General features: G+C 35.9%; 1 protein-coding gene across 5 annotated transcripts in view; it reads right to left on the reverse strand.

Moving 5' to 3' along the window:
• MIPOL1 (mirror-image polydactyly 1) overlaps positions 1-22,557 on the reverse strand; it is a 197,978-nt gene that overhangs the window by 123,927 nt on the left and 51,494 nt on the right. For 4 of the 5 annotated variants that reach the window (XM_071746097.1, XM_071746096.1, XM_071746095.1 and 1 more), the window contains 3 exons: positions 11,436-11,565; positions 5,956-5,989; positions 5,526-5,696 (listed from right to left, as the gene is read on the reverse strand). In XM_071746097.1, coding sequence (XP_071602198.1) covers positions 5,526-5,696; positions 5,956-5,989; positions 11,436-11,565 — 335 coding nt within the window. The remainder of the gene's footprint in view (positions 1-5,525; positions 5,697-5,955; positions 5,990-11,435; positions 11,566-22,557) is intronic. The other variant, XM_071746099.1, reaches the window with a different exon arrangement.

The raw sequence follows: 22,557 nt of genomic DNA on the forward strand, positions 1-22,557 counted from the left end.
TCTGTAATCAGTGGGAATCTCTTGGTTTATTCTGAGAAGGAGTGAAGAAAAGATGTATTTAACCATGTTCAGTACAACATGAACTTCCTAAAACATGGATTTAGTCAGACTTTCAAAGGATTATCTTAATTTAGGTACACAGTAAATGAAATGTGACACTATAAAGCACTCTTCCAGTTCAAAGCAATCAAACGGAAAACTAATATTGCTAATCACAAAAACTGCTTGTGTAACTTGGCTTTTTGTGATCTTTCTTCAGAATCCCTTTTAGTCAGCATGATCTCCAAAGAAGAGACATCTGTGAGGTTTACCTCAGCCCACTGATGTGAATACCAATAAAACTGAAAACGTTTTCTTCAACTCCTATTTCTTTTCTCCCTGCAATCACAGTGCAACTTTTAATTTGAAATTATTATTCTTAAAAACTATTCTAGATTTTATTACACTTTCCCACTGCTCATTATCAGGACTTAGACTAAATTTGCAGGGCAAAGGGGGCATCTTGCAGATAGCTCATCTTTCTCTGTTTAACCATCCTGCTTGCAAGTAATTTCCCCATGCCCATTCATCTTCTGCCTTGCATAGAAAAGCACTGCAAATGAGGGCAACAGGAACTTTCTGTTGTCTGCCCAAAGGAAACCAATCATAACAGTGAACCAGTACGGTCCTTGAATCCTCAGATTATAATAAACACCCCCTTTACCTTCACTTCTTTCCTCAAATAAGCCCATGGCCAAAATCATTAGTACCCCACAGAAGCTGTCTGGTTCACAAACAGTGCAAAGAACAGGATGAATACAGCTTCCAACCTTTTCTTTTCCTTTTCTCAAATATTAGTGGCAAAAGGGAGAAGGTAGTAGGGGAACCATCCTGGCAGAACACCTGTAAAATGTGCTCCTGTCAACCAAGAACTCAATCAGTATCTTCAACCAGGAAGCATCAAAGGATACCAAAATACAGAGTTTAAAACTGAACTGCTAATTCAAATTACTAAAAACAACATCCCAATCTGTGGTGTGGTGTGGACTGCAAACTGGTGACCTCTATTCTAAGATACGAAGCATTGTAACCTGTCATCTGGGTATTCTCCTACCAAGCACCCAAGATCTTTATATAATTTTTTTTTCCATTAACATATGCTTTTGTTGTTTTTACACTTCATACAGCTCTTGCGTTTATTACTTCAATAAGAGCTGTTCACTCATGTGCTGAGAATGCCTTAATGCTTTGTGGGCTCTGCACCTTATTCGGTGTAAATGGAGGGAAACTGAAGTGAATGTAAAAAAAAGTTAGCAAGATGCTGGTGTGTTTTTAGTAAAGATGTTCATCAGTTATTAGTCATTAGTCGAAACTGATAATGATGTGCAGTCAAGCAGAGTGCTTCTCATCTTTGTTTTCAGTGACGATAAATTGTTGCTTGCTGCCAAGACAGTGCCTCAAAATGGAGAAAGGTACTTGAACTTGCTTCAGATGAGCAACTGGGTGCATGCCAATTTTTTTACATGAACAGTCATAAGCATGTTCCTGCACAGCAGGATGTGATCAAACTATTCAAAGCTGTAAAACCAGGTTTGCTTGCCAGTTATGTTATTGCTTCAAGATCAGTGTATTACAGATGGTACTTTGCCAGCCATAAAACTACTGTTTTTCCTTTGCAACATATTCTACACCTTTAATATTTAAAACTCTGTACAGAACTGACTGGTACCAATTTTAAAAATACACTTACAGGATGAAGGTTACGACTGAAAATGTTACCAAACACATGATCTCCTGAACTATAAGCTGTATCTTATTTAGCTTTAAAAAAGCACTTCCTTCAAGCCGTACCAATTAAAAGGTCCAGTTTCTTCTCTAAACCAGAAGGTAATTGTAATGACTTCCTCAAGTCCTCAGCTTCAGCTGCCAACCCTGTAATCATATTAACATTCCTGTCCATAAGGTGTGATGTGGTTAATAGGTGGTTGTTTGAGACATTGCACTTTATTGCCTCCTGCTGGAAATCAATTCTTTAAAGCATTTTATGAGGATCACACTATGTGAGTATGCTATATGTAATCTTTATTAAATTTCTGTCACTAACTGGATTACTCAAGAAAGGAAGATTTTTGAAGAAAGGCAGAACTATAGTAAAACCAACTGGACAAATAAGTTTTTTCCTTGAATGGGTTAAGACAAAACTGAACATTACAGACAAGAAAATGATGTTTTATTTCTCATGACAGTTAGGATCTTTCCCCATTTTCCTTTCAGTGGATCAGTCAGAAAACAGACTCAAGCTCCCCAGTATAACACAATATCAGTTCCCTAACAAACATATCTTAGCAAATACAACCAAACAGTTGAGTTTGTTTTTTTAAGGGGGTTGGTACAGGAGAAGATGGATGTCAATGTTTAGCCACGCTTTAGTTGTTTGGTTTTTATTCACTTGAAAATACATACTAAAAGTAGTATCAAATATTTGAGTTTATACCATTTTATTTGTTTTCACACATACAAAAAGTAGTTTGCATATTTGCTCAGCAATCTAGTGAATGATCTAAGATTACATAAACATGCACAGCTCAATACAGTGATAGAAGTGCCTCTCTCTGCTTCCTAGTAAGAAGTAACATTCGCATTTGAAATCTCAAAAGCACATTTTCATGACCTTTCCAAAACATGGACAGTGCTATTCACTTTTTGAAGAATGAAAACATTATTCAAGTAAAATTCAAATAGAAGAATCACATCTAGATAACCACTATCAAGTATGCTGCAATGGCAGTCCAGTTAAATGCAACTTAATAGTATAATTGCCAGAAAAATTATTGCAAAACTGCATTTCAAAAGACTAGTTGAAAGGAATCTCCATTTTCTTGGTTATAGAAATGCAGAGTTTATGGCATGTCAACGCTTTCACAATGTAACCTATTCCTTACCTGAGAACACAGCAATGTGTTGCAGCTGTGAAGGCTTTTGTGTTATTGTTTCTTACTGAGAAAAATCAGAAATCCTAAAAGGAAAATCAAAAAAGTTCTACTACTTATATTACTTTGCTCAACTGTGAAATGCCAGGCTATTGTACAGAAAACCACAAAGAAGGATAACAGATACAGCTTCATTACACGCAGCCAGTCCAAACCCTTGTAATCACACACGTAGTTCTGTCACACAGAACCGGTTATGGTGGTCACTCAGATGACACTGCTGCCTCCAGCACCACACAACAGCAAGCAGGAACAGAGCAACACCGTGTTCACACAGCGGGTCATAAAGCATTTAGCTTCCATTGCCCAGTGACTTCTCAACTTTAAAAATGCCTTTTACGGGGGCATAGGACAGCATGAGAATGGTCTACTTTCTTTCTGCTTTGACTTATCTTGTTCAGATCAATTCCCAGCCCCCATCTGATGTCACTCCCACCAAAGAAAAAAAGACTTTAACTTGCAGATATTAAGAACATCTGAGGCGACCTCAGATCTAAGTTCCAATAATTTGCATTTGTTATGCTAAGCATATACATCCCCTGAATTATATCTATCCCTTTGTGGTCTACTGTAGGAATCTCTCTCCTATTGTTCTTACTGTTAGCACTGTAATAACTACCACTATTGCGATGTTAGCAAAAGACTACTAATAACTCAAGTACGGTATGAATTCCCAGGGAACCACCAAGCCAGAAACACAGGCTGAAATGGTAGCTTCAATTTTCTAGATTCAAGAGTTAGAGCCATAAAACCACCACATATGTGAAAACACATGAAGAAAGTTCTATTAATAATAATTAATTTAAAACTATGGCATTATGAATTGCAAGCAGTACCACAGTGGTGTAACTTAGCACCAAATATTTAAATTCTCATTTGGAGGGGATTTATTATTTTACTAATTTAATTTTTTCAGCTGTACTATCTACTTAACATCACCCGTGCTTTTTGCTGACAGCTCTAAAGATGGCTTTGCCACTTGTGGCACTTGTGCCATTACTATATAAAATAATTATCTTTACAAATTTCCAAGATGACTACTTGGAAAAGACTACTCCTTAAACAGGCAGCTTAAAAATCAATTTAATTACAATGTATATTAAAATGAAATTCTATTGCAATTCATAAAAGTATTATGGTCCAAGTATGCCAGAAAGTCCACTTCAACAAAGAAGCAAAAACTGACAGAACAAGACTAAAAATATCAAAAAATCCTTCTCTTTTGCTGAAAGCTTTTTTCTTATGAAATATATGCTCTGTGCAAAGAAGAAAGAACTAGGACTGTTCAATGTTTTCCAGTAGGTTTGCTGCTCATGATTATTATAAACCCAAAAGAAAGTAGACTGAAAAAGCAAAGTTCTACCACCAAAATCTTTAAACATCCCTTGCAATGCATACTGGATAGACACACAAAATATTTTAATTACAAGGCAGATGGAGTTGTCAAGGTTAAAGTAGGAGAGAATACAAAAATGACGACTGCAAAAAAGAGAAAATTACAGGTATGTAAAAGGAACGCTTTTACTCTTTTACCTCTGGACCTGAGACTCCAGAGGTCTTCCCAATATAACACAAATTCCATCAACATTATCAGTACCACCCAAGATCACAAAGTAGACTTCAAATCTAATAGAACTTAGATGTGGGCTAACTTTGAAAACTCTCATTTGAAAATCTAAATTTTCATTATTGGAAAAGTCACAAATTTTTTTGCCTGGGATGAATATACAAGGAGTTTCATACTACGCAAAATCGTCTTTTCCCAGGAGATCACCCCCTTGGACTGCTCCTACCTACAGCCTGTTCCTAGTGAGCTAAATCTAGGTTAAAATCCTGGAAGAAAAACTGGGGGGAAAACAAACAAAGAAACAAAAACAACAGAAAAACTCTTCCATGAGATAGGAAAAGAAACAAGATTCCCTTCATGATGAGGAGAATGAAGACAATAATGTTCTGTGAAAATAGAAAATTTTAGGAAGGAATCCAAGTAGAAGAAGGATCTCAGATTCTTTCAAGTCATGTAGCAGAAGTATAAGACTTTGAGAGTCAAGAACCACATGCTGATTTTCATCTCCCGAATGTAAAGCAACAAAGGGAGGAATCGCTTGCACTGTTGCATGTGTTCCCATTATCTTCCTTTAAAATGTATTTCTGCCATCTACATTGTGTCCCAGTTAACTGTCACCCTATGCATTATACCAATACAGCATACTGCAAAACTGAGCCCTTAATTGTTTTTTTTTTTAATAACTCAATACAGTGAAAGCTATTCCGTGTTGAAAAAGGAGACAGATAGTGATCAGGTGCAAAAGATAAAAAAAAATAACTTTTCTCATTAAACACAGTGATACCATTTTAATGGGCACTCCTACCATGAAGAAACAGCTGATAATTAATCAGCTATTTACTACAAGGGCTCTCTTTGAGATTTTCAACACAGAAATGTAAACAGAATAATTTTCATCCCCAAAAGTAAAGAAAAGAAAAAGAAGAAAAAAGAAAAAAAACAAAAAAGGTATTTGGTATTTTGTGATTATATACTTGCTTGAGACTTACTTGAGACAAAGCAGCATCCCGCTGTTCTATTACTGCATTCATTTCCTCAGCTATTATTTTCTTTTTACGTTCTTTGGTCCTGTGTATTCGATTCAGAATTATAGCTCCATTCTTCAGTATATCTATCCCTGTGTCTGCATTGTTTATTCTGTTCAGTAATTCCTGTAATGTCTACCAACAGCATTATATGTTAGTCAGACATGAAGTTTTAATATATTTTATTTAATATAGGGTTTTAATTAATAGGCACATGTGAATTGTAAATTGACTGAGTGAAGTTATTGAATTTTCATATTGCAGCAAAGATGTACATTATTAGTGTGTCAATTCTTCTTTTTCCCACATCTTAGTTCTTGAAACCCACTCAATTGAACTTAAGCCTCTAAGATATAAGACTGACATCAAGAAATCTCCTCAGAGAATGGCTTACCATGTCATTTTCTTCAGGGTTAATATTTTCGAGCCTAGAAAAAAGGGACACAGAAAGCCTGATCAGTAGCATTTCCTTAGTGCAGCAAAATGAGTTCGCTTTTTAAATCTTTAGAACCTCAAGTAATTTCATTCTACTAGTCTTTAGAGTCAACCATGACACTGAACATATTAAAGTGCCACCTGCTCGACTCCATCTTTCAATAATGCTCCATATCTTCAGCACTGACTTCAGACTGTTAAGTTATTAATGTTTACTGCTATATATGACTACAAGGATCAATTGTTCATATGTGCTTAGATGAAGAAAGTTCCCCAGCGATAGAAATGACTGATGCTCGCAATTTATTTATTTCTGGGCTTACAACTTTTACCTGACGTTGTATTTTTGTTGTTTTTACTGCACCCCAAATGAAACAGGACAGGAGTTTTTTCATTTAAAAGTAATTCTTTTTCCAATTCTCTCTTCCAAAATGAGCACAAAAACCTAGTTGAAGTTTCCTTGAAAATATTGTGATTTTATATCTTCCATAAAATAGCAAGCTAAGCTAACTCTCTGCAAGGCCCCTTATTTAATTCTGAAAAAACTCCACCTGCACTTGCATCCCTTTCTATATCAACAGAGCATATATTGACCTGTCAAATATAAAGATGATACAAGGAATTTAGTCATACAGCATTGAACACTGGCTGTACAAAAGCAGTGAGTGACAGCACAAAAATCTAAGAAATGGGATAGTGTGCATTTTATTTTGCCTAGGGTAAGCTATATGGATAAGCTATTCAAAACAGTTACATTTATTTTAAAGTGAAAGAGAACTCTTTTCTGGAAAAATGAGCACATTAAAGTTACATTACCATTCCATTGCTGATTACTCCATGGTGACTTCTATTAACACAAGGCCTTTCACTAATGTACAGTATGTACCTAGTACCATTAAACATCTACTCAACAGCAACACACAGTTTTTTTCAAGAGTGCTGTGATAGGTACTGCTCGGGAGCCACGATTTTAGCTACCAAACATCATAAAGTACTTGACAGCACACTAGCACCTTCTAAATCAAAGCATTAGTTTTTCCAGATACCAGCATATAAGGCATAGTAAATTTACCAGGGCAGAAATTAATTCTTAAAATAAAAAAGAAATAATTCAGAATGTACTACTAGTGTACAACAGCTGGTATATTTATATGGAATTCACAAGCAGTATCTACTCCAACATATACAGCCAGCACCAGAAGTAAGCAAAACAAAGTAAAAAAGCTAACCTTTCCTGGGCTTGACATGTATTTATAAAGTAACACAAAACACAAAATAACAAACCTATCATAAGTCCAAATTCTCAGAACTGGCTCCTTGATTTGGCTCCTTGTAGAGTTCCTGCTTTACGTTTTTACACTGTTCTATGTGCTACTTCATGTGGGACTTAAAAAATGGATCTCCAGCTAGTTTGTATTCACAATGAAAGAAACTGTATTTGTCAAAGTAAATTGGCAGAACTGACCTGGCTTCTCCAGAGGACTTCTACTCTGCAAGAAGCATGGATCAAAAAAATCACACAGTCTGCCAGCAAGTTGGGTAGCAAGACACCTTATGGAGAAATGGGGGTGGGAAAAAGAAAAGGAACTTCTATCATAATCCTTTCAGCATACTTCTGCCACAAGGGATCTGTTTGAAGCTGTACATACACTTCTTTAGGTGAAAGTTTTTTTCAAAAAAGGAGCATCCAGAGCTTTGTATTTGGCCTTGCTGCCTCTCCCTGTGCTGTGCAATAGACAGCAAGTGACCCTTAGATCTCTCTTAGATCTCTCATGATTTTAAACAGCAGTAGCCAAGGATGTCTCTTCCCCCCATTTCTACACACATTCTGCTAACGTAACCCCCAGGGGCATCAGGACTGAAAGACTTTTGGTTGTTCAGTTAAGCAATGACAACAGAATTGCTCCAGCTGCTAACTTAAAGAAAGCATTTAAGAATTTGATAAAGGTTGGCAGGCTGTTCAATATTGCTCTCTTGTAAAGAACTCTGATTGGAGTAAGTCCAAAGCAGATGGAAAGAGTGACCTGTGCTCTAAAACTTGATGAGTGTGGCACAAATAGCTAATGTTCCTTAAAAAACCCCAAACCTCTGTGCTCCACATCTGAGACAGAGAACTTGACCTTTTGAACAGCCAGCAGCAGGAAGAAAATATTAAGAATGGTATTTGGAAAAGTTCCAAGATTCCACAAGAAACTTCAAAATTAAAGAAAATAAACCAAGTGCCTCATGGCTCATCCCATCATCTGCTTCTTCCAAAGGATTAGCACAGTGATGAGGTGAACTCCAGAAAAAATTCAGTTTAGCCACAGTAATGAACTACTTGGAATAAAGAGGTTGAGAACAGTCATTTCCTCATGGGGCTGACTTGGCTTCTGAGAATGGAGAACTTCAATTTAACTGATTTCAGTCACCGGAACCAGTTTGGAACTTCTGGAGCCAGGCTGGTGTTCTGGCAGTCTTGATTCTGAGACTCAACCATTTCTTGTTTGCAAGATGCATGAATAAGCATCCGGCAACCTTAGAATAAGCAGACCAGTGGACCAGAAGAACCTGATGGAGGCAACCCTGCCTTCTTGGTTCTGTAACACCCCAAGATTTCAAAGATTCAAAAAGATTTCAAAAGAACCAAAGAACTTTCTTAAAAAAAAAACAACAACAAAAAAACCCACAAAAGTCTCAGAACTAATAATCACAATGGGAAATGTTTTCCTGTCCACAACATTGCTCTTTTTGGAAAAGTATCACATTATCTTAAAGGTGCTGTCAAGGAGGACTGATATGCGTCAAGGAAGAGCTGTGGTCAGCTTGACTTTGGCCAGGTTGTGCAAATGGATGCAGCCACTGTGGGCTGAGTTAATATTGAACATAAATTGGTGGAATGGAGCAAGACATTTTTGCAGTTTCTTATATTGTCTGATATGGCATAAGTAATTGATATTAAACTTGTGGTTTGGCTGAAGGAGTAGCAAGGGTAACGGAAGAGGCAGATATTAAGGCATCTGATGAACGTGATGATTAAACATAGATTAAACATAGAGAATGAGTTTTTCTCCCATTCACAGGATTACATACAGCAATTAATGCCCTCTAGTTCATTACCATTAGAGACTTGCTGCATGGATGATTAACAAACTACAGTGTGACCAAATGGAACTTTTGGGCTCTCTGCCTTTGTGGCTTTTGTCAAATAGGATTTTTCTTTTACTACTCTGATGACAGACACTAAAACTACCCATGAAAATAAAAGCATGGAATATTTTTCAAAGTGCTTCAGCAAAATCTTTGGACCCTACAGCAGGCACAATCCTGCTTTGGACATGCCTAAGAATTTTGTTCATGCCCAGGATGCCCTCAGTGAGACATCACCCAGTATGTGAAAGACTGGGGTATGACTCTTCCAAACAACTCAGTCTCTGTAATGCAGCATGAGAGACCCTGAAAAATACTGGAACTATGATCCTACACTTGCAGCCTGGCTAGGAAAATTCTTTTTATTTCAGTTGGTTTTGACCCCATTCCTGTGTCCTGGTGTTGGCTGTCATGACAGCAAATACCAGAGAAGCCTGATGAGCACCCTTGCAAAATATACAGGAGGGCAGCAACAGCTCAGCTGATTAGCTCACTGCAACTTCCAGCTGTGTTGGATTGGCGTTCTCCAAAGAGAAATCTCCTACGCCAGTGCTGAGCCTCTGAATGGCATCAGCGTATCAGGCCTCTCCATAAAGCATCCAAAGGTGGATAACAGCAAAAAACAACTGCTACTCTCTAAATGGTGGCAAAAAGGTATAGCAGCTTGGTTCCAAGCTATCAGCCAAGGCAGTTACTGACCACTCTTTGAAGCAAGTACTGTTATCTTATTACCTCTGTATCCAGTACCTTATGCAAGCACATTCTTTTGGGGAAGGCAGTATATATGTTCTTCAAAAATGAAGTTTTTCATCTCCTGCTTACAACTTTGTTAGTTTTCCAGCAGATGAGTGAAGAAGACAGAAGGGGCAGAAGGGAAAACAAATGATGGTGTTCTGAGGGATTCAAGTGTCGTGACCTGTCACACGTGTGTCTATGGATTCCACTACAGAAAAAGCAGCAATACATCTCTCAAACACTTAACCTATGACTTCTTCCAGAAATCCAAAAGTCATTGACTAAGTCTGTTGACTAGAATAATTACTTAGTTTCAGAACTTAGTCCCAAAGATTTTGAGTTTAGGCTAATTGCTTATATACATTTTCATTTGATGTTATGGGCCACATGAACTTTTCTAGGAACATACAAAATTATGAGTGACAGCAGAAATTGAAAAGACTGGAGTAAGGCTCACAGTTATGATGCCTCATATGGAACTGTAAAGTACATTTGTAATTTCCTCAGACTGCTGCTCAAAGGAAGATTTCAGATGCATATAAACCCATAATGCTCTGTAGACATTTATTCTAACAAATTGTGCACTGATTCCCCTAATCTTGCTTTAAGACATACTTAAAGGCTGTGACAAACTCAATATGTAAATTCTAACAACTTGTTAGCCCTAACTACAAAAATACCCAAAAGAAGACGACTTGTTTTCTGCCATAAAGATGAAAGACTGCTCATCGTAGAATCAATTATTTAAAATATAATTGCCTGTCATTTAGTTAACTAACAACTGCACCTGCTCTGTTCTCCCACCATGAAAAACTTCACTGTTTGCTTTCTATTTTTCTTGGCTGAAAAACAGGAGAAATTTCTCAGCCACTCTAGCCTTTTGGGGGCTACCACAGAGGGTACCCAAGTTTATCACAACTTGGATGAAGAAGCAGTACATGAAGAGGCAAATTGTAGCTTCAAAGCTGCCTTTATCCTGAAGTGAGAAATGAAACTGTTCCTGATCTTTCTCTTGATTAAACAGTTTTGTTTAACATGAGATTGCCTATTTCTGTTGTGTTTACATGGCACACATAAAACTCTAAGAAGTATTAATTATACCCTTATTACCTTACAAACTGCTCCTACACTAAAGATAAGAAAAAGAGCATATATTTTTACTATGTCACCCACTATGTCACACCTTCTTTTGCTGAAGGAAATGTCTAGTGGGCTTAAAGGCTTGATTGATTTCCTATACATTGCAACTTCTGATTGACATGCTAGTACTCCATGTCAGAAGATCCCTATAAAATGTCACATTTGTCTTATTTATCCCTGAATAAGTCAATACCAAAGCTTTTGATGATATTTTTAATTTCTGTGAAAATTATTGACCTTGCTCTATGTCTCCAGAGAAAAATTCACTCTAATAGGATGGCTAACAAATTAACCAATAGCACGCTAAGACTAATACTAGTCCTGTATTTCATCGTTGAGAAGTTTGGACTAAGTTTTCCGTAGTGTTGAGCAGTTTATGACAGTCACAGACTGACACAGCAACCTTTTTGAACAGAGCAGGAAGTGTATACTTACTCTTTGAGAGACTCTTCTAAACGCTGGACTCTTAGAAATGCTTCATCTCTCTCTTCATTGGCTAACCTGAGCCTTGCCATGACAGCTTTGTCACGTTCCCGTTGAGCAGAATAAACTTCCTCCACCAGAGCTGCAAAAGGAAGCAGTATGCTTAACAAACAAGTATGACAGGGAAAGACACTATTAGCTGCACTTCCATGGGCCTCTGCCAGTGTCCCCTAAAATCAACATTTCTCCACTGACCTCCGATTACTCTGGATAAGAGTAATTACTCTATATAACACTTCAGACAGAACAGTAAATTACTTTTGATTGCTAAAAATAATACTTCAACAAATTAAATAAAGCGATGTGTTTTTACATCCGCTCCTGTATAACCAAACAGGACATGGAAGGGATTTGGTTTGCATTCTGAATATTTCCTTATTGAAAATTAATTCTTAAAGTTCAGAATCATATGAGACATTAGCAAGTTTTCTCTATGACACAAGAGTTAAAAGTAATGATCCATTAAAACTACTTCTACTATGATACTGTTTCCTATCAGGGTGGCATGCTGATATTAAATATGAAAAATAACAGTATTTTCATAGTCTGTCTCTGGTATCTCAAGAATGGCACAGATGGCACCTTTCCTTCTCTGCCAAGCCTTTACTTTATTGTGTAATATACTGTTATATTATCTCTTACAGCATACGTGGACCTTGGAGCATTAGGTGCCAATAAACTAAGATTTACTGTCTATCCTTGGGAGCACACTAACACCTTCAAGTCATTCCTCATCCTGAGCTTACATTTTCTTCCTGCCTCTCCCCTGTCAATATGTCTAACACCATCTCTGGCACACTGCCAGAATCCTTACCTCGACCCTGCCTCCACTAAAATCTTTATTCATATTTCATCATTTCCCACTGCAATACTGCAAATCTCTCCTCACAGTCATCATAAAATCCTTGCAGTCAAAATGTCTAGGTACTTTCAGGATGCCATAGTAAGACTGCTGCCACTCCAAGACAGAGGACTATATCCTCTCTGATTGTTTCAGGCACCTCCAAAAATCTCAACTGAAGTCTGTAGGTTCCAGAATTCTCTATGTTCCCAATTCAGTCAGCCAAGCTGACTGAAAGTCAGTCTCGTAACACTGTACTAAAGTATCTTTCAAATTTTGGCAACTTTTTCTCAAGAACTGTCTCTACTAAGCCATTGCTGGTGCCTTCCTTACCCTCTTCAGAACTCTGCTCCTCTCCAAGCCACTGCTTAAATCATTAGGATCTTAAAGAAAGGCCTTGTTCCTCTTCATTTTTATACCTCCATTCTTAAGTGAATTGACATCAACTTTTTTGCCTTTATACATTAGTTTACTCTTACTTCACCTTTGCAGATGATTGTACAAAAGCTTCATAGCATGTTATAACATAAACCACTTTATGTTTCTTCATAGAATGGAAAAATAGGAACGCATCAGTACATCTTTGTAGCAGCTATACTGCTAGCACACAATACACCTTATCAGCACTGAGAAAAACCCCAAACTTCCCAACAAACCAAATAAACAAAGAAGTGGGTTTTTTGTACATTTCAAAAGAAGGTCAGATAACCAGGGAATTAAGACAAGTGAGAAGATGAACAGAAAGACAGTTTGGAGAGATTGGAACAGGAAAATGTTCAAGGCAGGAAAGTAACCCTCTTGTCCTCAAGCTGGGGAGAAGAGTATTATTAGCTGAAGAGTAAAGAAGAGGTCTAGCAAAAGGCTGCACGATAGCAGCACATTAGTCAGAAGAATACAGGGAAAGGCTAAATGTTACATCTGTAAGTGCAGTCCCTCTTGTCAGAAAAGTCTGCAGAGGAGCTGCAAGTGTAGACATCAGCCCAGAGCTGTAACAAATGGTGTCCCAACAAAACAAAAAATATAAAAAAAATTAGTATCGGCAGCACAAATCTTGGAATGTTCACAAAAAAATAACAAATATCAATTGAATTATCTCCTATTTTCATATTTACTTGTTTCACAAGAATAATGTCATTTTTCTTGAAGAAATTTGCACTGTTCACAACAAGAAAGCCATACTTGATGTGTGATGGAAACACTAAGGCATAAGTAAAGCTGCTGCAAAACTTCATGCTGAGTGAGACTGCAGCACTTGCAGATCAGTCCAATACATGCACAGGCAGGTGGCTCATCAAGAAAAAGAACAAATTGTATGAGCTGGGCCTTGTATTTGAGCTGACCAGGCTTTTACTTAGGTTGCTGAGATCTGTGATGGCAGGGAAATTACTGCCTCAGCATTGACTGCCTGGGTAAACTACAACACAACTTCTATGTCCCTGTTGGATCTGCAATACACGAGCAGTTTAATTATGTAAGGCAATTATTACCTATCTGTAGCTTAATTTATTTGTTTACTATTGTTTTTCCAGTAAATTATGTCAGCTTATCTAGCAACATGCAAGAGACACTGCACAGAGAACCCTTTCCATAAAGCTGCAAATGGATCCATTATGCAGTTTTCTTAATGAAAACAATTGCTGTAATGAATAGAAAGCTGTCTAAAATAACTGAAGATTAGACACTTCTTATTCTTCTGGGGTTAATTAGTTTCCAGATTAGTTAACTGCTTTGAGTGCACCCCTTCTTCAGTCAGACCCTGCAACAACCCCATCTCAGGACAGAAAACCACAATTTTTTGATGGTAAAAATGCATCTTGAGTGTACAACTACACTGAGGGACCAAGTTCTGGCATATCTGTAGCCAGTGAGCATACCACTGTAGCCAGTGGTAATAATAACTATATTGTATATCTCACAGGTTTTTAAACTAGATTATTGTGTACTTATCTTTAAATCGATGTAACTATAACAGTGTGAAAACATCCAGAAAAATATATTTTTTAAGTTACTTAAACTTAAACCTTACCACCTCTGATATAGGCTATAGGCTAACTGCCTTGTACAGTGACCATTTCCCCCACCCAAAAGTTCATCATCAAATAATGTCTTTTAACTATTGGCTGTAGAAAAGTGGCTTAAATTGGGCAATGCCTTCTTGTTATTTTCTTATACTTCCACTAAATTAAGGCATTGGAATAAATATTCCACTCATCAGATCCACCAATTATATGAAAAATATAGTAGAGTTCCATATAAACTAGAAATGTTTGGCTTTTGCTTCTATTTCTTAGAAATTATATTGCAAATCATATTAAAACAGAATAGGAAGAGTGTAAAAATCATGTAAGATGCCTGCACAGTAATCGAAGTTTAAAAAAAAAAAAGAAACTTAGCTACGTGGCATTTCAATACCATGTAGCACACTGACAACAAGAAACTACTAAGTTATAAAAAAGTCCTCATCTAACTCATTTTAATGGACTATGGAAGTCTAACTCACCTGATTCCATTTCCAGCCAAAGCTTGTGCTGAATTTAGATTAGACATTTCTGTTAGCCAATGCCAATAAATTTCTGACTCTGCTTAATATTTTAGAAATTCTGTTTTTTTTTTAATGCTCTATAGAATATTATAGCATTTACACAATTGCAGGTAGTCCAAACAATAACGTTCACCATTCAGACAGAGCTTAGTCACAAATTTAGGATCATAAGGACCACAAGATTTCTTCAAATAAATGACTCAAATACATACACCTTTGGAGTGCAATGTAGCAGCAAACCAAAACAGTTTGTGTTGTATTTAGGAAAGCATGTGCAGTATAAATTGTCCAGTGATAAATCTATGAGCGAAAGTAACAAAATAATCCTCCATATTAAAAACAGAGAAGAATATCCAGATTATCATCCCCATGCTTCTTAAAAATGCCAGGTGAAGAATGATTGAGATAACCAAATCAGGCTCCTGAGTCCCACTCCAGACACGGCATATTCTGCAAAATACCAGCCCCATACTGGCACACTGACTTGATGCCTGATCCAATGCAAAAAGTGATCCAGCTACTTAGTCACACCATGAGGTTTTTCTTGGAGACCTTCCAGTGGTGCACCAAACAACCCTATCCTGTTTACCTTGAGGCCTGACCAAAAAGAAACACAAATTCTTATAGAACTCATGTTTCAAGAAAGAAAATGACACACAAAACCGAAGTATGAATAGTCAAATATTAAGCTAAAATGAATTGAGTAATCTACTAATTCATGTACCTATAAAGACATTCAATAGTTAAAATATTTAAATCCTATATTGTTAAATTAAGAAGATGGGATTATTTTCCAATACTTGCAAACATTGTAATATTTACAAATATGACACTACTATTTAGTCGCATAAACTTGATTTGCTTTGGAATAATTTAATAACATCTTTCTCCTTGTAACTAAAACCCCTGCATACTCTAAAAGAGCTCTCTATTTTAAAAGAATCATTATGCTAAACTCATCAATTCTAAAACATTTTTAGTTTTTAGTGAAGAAAACAATTGTAAACAGTGAGCTTTTGTAAGGTAGATAGCTATTACAAAGTTCACTTAGAAAATCAATATAGCATTTTAGCTGGAATTTGCTCATTAAACACCCACAGCTCTAATGCAAATTATGATGGAATGAATAAAGCAAATACATATGCTTCTTTCTTTTTATTAAATGTAAAATCTACTGTTAATTGCATCTGGTATGTCATATAAACTTTTCTCCTTAACTATTAAATGGAAGCTTTTACAAAAGTCATTAGAGATTCTCTTTCTTTGACTTGTATAAATTTCAATATTTGTTCAGTAAAGGTTCACAGCAGTTAAATTACATTAACAAATATTATTAGCTACTATGTAAGCCAACTAAGTAAAATACTTATATTGCAGGTAAAACAAATCAATGGGTGTTTACAATAATATTTGGATATGTCCATTTTTAAACAAGCTTATCAAATATCATGTAATTCTTAGTCAAATGAGAGAGACTCAAAGTAGATTTTTTCTTCCCAAATACTCAAATTTGTTTAGTAAGCTAATTGTTTTCTAATATGGGCAAAAGTAAATATGAAGAAGATGAACCATACCGAGTATGAGTTTACTGAGTCAAAGTAGTGTACATATTTTCTTAGTTGAACCTGATTCTTTTGGCAAACCTATCCTCTACACTTTTAAAACTACTTTTAAAATGCAGTAGTAGTGAGAAGGTGTGATGGAAATCATTCTAGTTTAAACAGTGGTTCATGATTTTCCAAACAACAGAACTTGGGGGGAAGGGAGGGAAGCTGAGTTCCCAGGAAAGAAGTCTGTTTGCTGATTTCCTAGAGGTCATCTGTGTAAATAAAAAACTCAATAGGAGAGGCAAGAAAGAAGAAACTGTTAGGACTTAAAACATCTATGGCAGCAGAAATCACTTCATGTTATTCCTTAAAAAAGGTAAAATCCAGAATAAAGGCCAGACATTATAAGAAAAAGATAAGATCACTACCTAGAGTGTAATCTCAGAAGCTATGGTAAATATTGTAACACTGTAACAACTGACTTTGAAGATAAGTCAGTTTAACAGAAATAATAACAATATTTTGGACTTTGCAAAGTGTCTGACATTAACAGATAAAATGAACCACTTCCTGTGAATTTGGACTATGTAAAAAAAAAAAAAAAAAAGTGATCCAAGAAATAGTACAATTCACTTTTTGCTAACTGTTTTTGTAACAAGCACTACCTAAAGTGATCTTTTACTTAGAAGAAAAAATATGGTGAAAAAGTTTTTCTCTTAAAAAGAATGCATTGTTGCAGAAGGTTAGGGTTTTGCAGTTTAAGATTTAGTATCCAAGATCGGTGGTTGCTTAATAATAAGGGACTTGGGATTTTTTTGGCATTAATTGTGGTATATTCAAAGTAATTTTAATTGCTATTCGCACCACTGCAGGGAAAAAAAAAAAAAAAAAAAAAAATTATTTTTTTTACAAAAAAAGGCTATGAACACCTTAAGTATTCAAGTATTGAACAAAATAATAACACTAATTAATAACTCAATTTTTTTGATGCATGATTCAATTTCTATTTCATTCAGGTATACAGCTTTAACATAGTACTGAATATTGGACTCACAAGAAAAAAGACACAAAGAATATTTTCTGTTTTCTACCTTTTGGAGATATATATTTTTCTGAAAGAAAAGCAGAAACATGAGAGAAATTACTTGACCAGGGTATACTTGGAATTAAAGATTCCTGTAATGAGCTTTTTGTTTATTCTGCTCAGTTGCTTCCATGGAAAAACTGTGAGCTGAAATTTATCCTACAGTGAGGCTTAACTGAAGCTTTCTAGCGATTTTTGTTGTGCTTCCACTTCGGATTTCTGAGTAGCACCTACATAAATGTGAGGAATTAGGGAAGTACACTGGGAAAAGAGGTGCAACGACTACCTGTCCTTTCATTTTCATCAGTCCTCCCATTCCTGGTCACCTCTTCTGAGTCTCCATCTGCCTAATCACAGAAGGACTTGGAAACTACCCTTGCCATTTTCAGATGGGCCACTATTATTAAATTTTATATAACCACATGGCTATATGCTTGTTCTTCTTACAGAAGTACAAACATGTATATATTTGTTATCCAGTCATGTTAGAAATCAAAATCCCTTGACGCTTCTTTCTATTGGATTTGATGGTTTTGCTCACAATTCTTAAATAAAAAATTAACCTTGTCATAGCCAAACAAACAAACAATATTTACTGCATTGCTATGAAAGCCTTTAAAATATGTCATTAATTGGTCTTTGCACATACATGTTACAAAATTCAGATAATCCCTAGAAATGTTCAAAGCCTAAGGCCCTTTACACAGTTCTCATTCAGGTTAATGGCAAACTACCATGAGCTCCAGGGCTGACTGTTGACTTAAAAACAGTGCTGAAATGCTCCATTACGAAACAGACAACTTAAGTTATTAGCTCTTTTTTGAAAGCTTACTTTCAGTTATGACCTAAAACTGAAAAATAAAAGCAAAATAGTGATAAGAAGATCATAGAAAAACTACTAGTGAGTTTTTACCAGTCTACACCAGGAATTATAGACTAAAAGTAATTTACACCTAAAGTGACTTTACAGATACAGCAATCTGAACAAACACTGATAGGACACAGTCACTTCTTTATTGCTTTGTGCTTGTCATATGTATTTAGTGCACAGCATTCATTTGCCCCTACATTTCCAATGCTATAAACAGAGTTTTCTTAATAAAAGGCTAAAGTTGCTTAGTGGCAGCTCCACATAAGGTTTTCTTTGTGTACTCCGATCCCAATTCAATTAAAAAAAAATAAAGTGAGAAAGAATAGGAGAGAGTATTATACACAGACCCCAAGGCAGTTCTTGTGAAAGGCAATCCCTGAACAATGCTTAAGCCTCTGCTTCTAATACACTAAACACAGTGGACTTCAAAATTCAAAACCTAATGTGGTTAAACTTTTTTTCAGCGAATAATTGCTGATGCCTGAATATTTACTATAGGGGGGAAATAACTGCATCAAGGTTTGTGATTCATAATTTGACAAGTTAAAGAAAAGCTTTTCTAATATCTCAGGAAGCAGATTAATTGCAGACCTTTTATTCCTGAATAAAACCCATTCCTTTATTCTAGTACTGTAGTGGGGAGGAGAAAATGGGCAGACTAATTGTAAAAAAACACAGAAGATACTGGCTAGATTTTTACATACAAACTCCACCCATAAACAGCTTAGAAATTGACATGTTAGCCTATGCCAGCTCATTGTACATCCTACTTTAATGAGCTGCCTGCAAGTTTTTGCCAATCAACAATTCTGGCAATCTGAAGGTAAAATTACATTGTTTCAAGTTAAGCTGTTAAAAATTAAGCCATGATGTTCCCAATCACAACATCAGTCTCACCAGTTGGGGTATTTTTCTTCCCTTTAGATAGACTGCCTACCTTCCCATACGAAGATTCAAATCCAAACAGCTATCTCCAAAATGCTGTTATTTACTAGAAAATACTCAAAAGATTATTAAGGAATAGTTTTGCATAATGAAACATTCACAGGAAAAAAGCCCTTAGAACTATATAGACTTTCTATAAAAATGAATTATGCACAGAAAACTGAGTTAGTGAAGTATTTGTGACACCTACTTAAACTGTAAAATACAATTTATATTTAGGTTTATAAACACCGAGGTTTGGGAACTACTGAGTTCTTTTGGCTAAAGCCCAATATTGGCCTTATTTCAGTTTAATTGGAAGAGGATCTTGAATTCATCTTCTCCATGAGATATCAGGAACCTGGATTTCTGTTTGTACCAAAGGTTAATAAGAAATGTGTCTGCAAAAGTCAAACAGCATTAAATACCAAAAACTGATTATTATTCTGCAGGGGTTGTTCTGTCATTCATAATCTCTCCATGCTCCAACCTTCCACAGCTAATCTTTAATGGATGACATGCAAGACAGAAAAATAACATCTAAAAAGGGACTCTAAAGTGAGCTTTGAAGAAATGGAAAATACTTTTCTTCTGTGTTGGAAGATACTGCCACTCAAAGTTTATTACTGGCAAAATTACTTATTTCCTCTTACTTAATGGGAAATTAACTCAAACTAAGTAAGCTAATAGATACTTGAACATTTTTTTTCACTCTTCCTATTAAAACTATTGCATATGCATTCAGTAATAATTTTTCAAGTTGACCTAGGAAACTTGTAATAATGTTCATGGCCATTTCCACACCACAATCAAGAATTCCAAAATATCACAAATGCTAACTCTCAATTTTTTTGGTGAAAACAGACATGAAAAAAGGGACCTCGCTGTAGGTATACTGCTATAGTTTCCAAGAGACTGAAAGTTGTACAACATATACAACAGCACCAGAAGTACTGCTTTCCCCTTTTTCCAAACGATGTTTCCTATAATTACCCTGGTCTTTGATAGAGGACCTGGAGAATGCTAATAGTTTTCAGGCATCGAACAGGCCTAGCAGGGCTGAACTCAATCAGCTGGCTATGATTTAAAGAAGTATTATATTTTGGTAACTTTACTAATAGATACTGGAAAACAAAAACAAAAAACCCAACAAGAACCAAAACCACAGAATAGTCCTTGCTACAGAAAGATTTAATGAGAAGTAATTTTTTTATAGTTTCCTACAAAATTATTCTTAGTCCCAGTACACAGCACTGTGCTAACAAAAATGATATGCTTAATGTCAACTGTGGTACATCTTGTTGCAGTAATGGTGGGAGTTACTGTGAGAAGACCAGGACTTTGATATTTTTTCCAGTTGAGAGAGGCTGCCACTATGTTTGACAATTCTCATTTAGGTGCATCCAGTCCTTTCCTCTAAAACTTCCTATATACTCCCAGTATAATTCTTCTGTTGAACAAAGTGAAGCCACTCACTGTGTCTGTGCAAAGTGAGATCTGTTCTTCCTGACAGTCCTTAGGAATTTTGCAAGTTAGACACTTAGTTCTTTGCAATGCCATCATCCTCATTTTCTGGCCTGCCCTCAGAAGACCTGTGATCCTTTTCCTTCCCCCACCCCCTGAGAGTGCACCCATTTCCATTCTGTTCAATATATGAAAGTTCTGCAGACCCACCCTTCAAAATTCTTCATGACCAGTTCACATGTGGTGTTCCTCTTGTTCCTTACATTATCCCACTCCCAGTTCTTTGATGATTTGCTTTTTCCTTGATTTTCATATTGCCTCCTCCTCTGTTCTTCCTGTCATAATGGGTTGTGAAACTAATAGTACCTTCTGACATTAGCTTGTAATGAGAAGAAATCCAATGTAATAATAAAGAAACAGCAGGAACCTGGGGTAAGTTTTATCACCAGAAAAAATAGTCTCTAGTGCTTAAAAGCTGCAACCAAAACTCTGAATTCCCTAATTTTCCTTGGCCATAGCTATCTGACACAGAGACTGGGAACCACAGAAGCTCTAATGTTCTTTTTCCAGGCTAGTAAAATTTAAAAATAAACACCTTCTGAAAATAAGTTATTTACTGTGCACAATGTTAAAAAATCTCTCCTATCATTTATATCCTCTCCCTTAACTCTATTCTTTCCATATTCTTTTATAAGCATTTCACAAATTTATACTTTCCCTCTTTACTTCTACCTCTGAACAAAGTTAAAATCATAAAATTAAAAGCTTTGGATTATTTGTTCCTGAAGACCACTGTAGCTTCATTAAAAAATGTCCTTTGTCTTCAGCATTTCTGTCCTTTCCATGATACTTGTTTAGGTAAAAGCCATCAATTAGAGGGATATATTTTCAAGCAGAATCATAATATTCTTCAAAGTGGACAACATTTTTATGCTGAACCTTTCTGATGATTTTCCAATATAATTTTGTAGTAATTTTATTATCATAAAGTCAGTACTAAGTAATACTAAAAGTGCTAACACCCATATTTACAGGCTTCACTCTACTATGTGTCATACACTGCAGTAATTAAACATTAACCAGCAACATGAAATCACAGCAGCATGTGTTCTCCTTTACTCTGATAACTTAAACTCAAAGGAGAAAAGTTTTCCCTTAAACACTCTTAGTCTTCTTTATGAGGTTCTCCTTGTCCATTAGAACTCTTCCCAAGGCTTTTATGAGACATACACATAAACCTCCACAACTTCAGTTTGGTTCACAGCATTCCAGATTTGAAAATGTTTATCCAAACTAGGTAACAGTTTTAGAACTGTAAGACAGGAAGCAAAAAACCCATGAAATATTAATGATACTTCATTTTTGCAAACAGTTTAAGCAGTAAGGAGCCTCTTGGCCTCTCTCGCGGCCTTTAAAGGATTTTATACTTCCTGAACTTGTAAAAGAGGAAACAAGGATATTTTTTAAAAGGTCATCCTTATTATACATTGTAGCTCTCATCAAAATTTGGTTTATTTCTCCTTTCAAAATGGAATAACTATGTTGAATCTTGGTATCTATAGTCATGCCATAATGTTCTGAAGAGAGTGTTATGCTTAGGACATAATTAGAAACTTTTAATGGTAATGTCTGAAAAACACTATTTAATAACAAATATTTCAACTATATCCAGAAAAATTAAACTAAACATGTTTCTGATATGCCTTTTGACACACATTTCTTTCCATGTTTTAATGAGCAATGAACACCTATATCGAAGAGAATATTTCTCTATTATACACCAAAGGTAAAACACTGTGCA

Source organism: Heliangelus exortis, chromosome 5 (assembly GCF_036169615.1).
Source record: "Heliangelus exortis chromosome 5, bHelExo1.hap1, whole genome shotgun sequence".
In the NCBI taxonomy this organism is placed as follows: Eukaryota; Metazoa; Chordata; class Aves; order Apodiformes; family Trochilidae; genus Heliangelus; species Heliangelus exortis.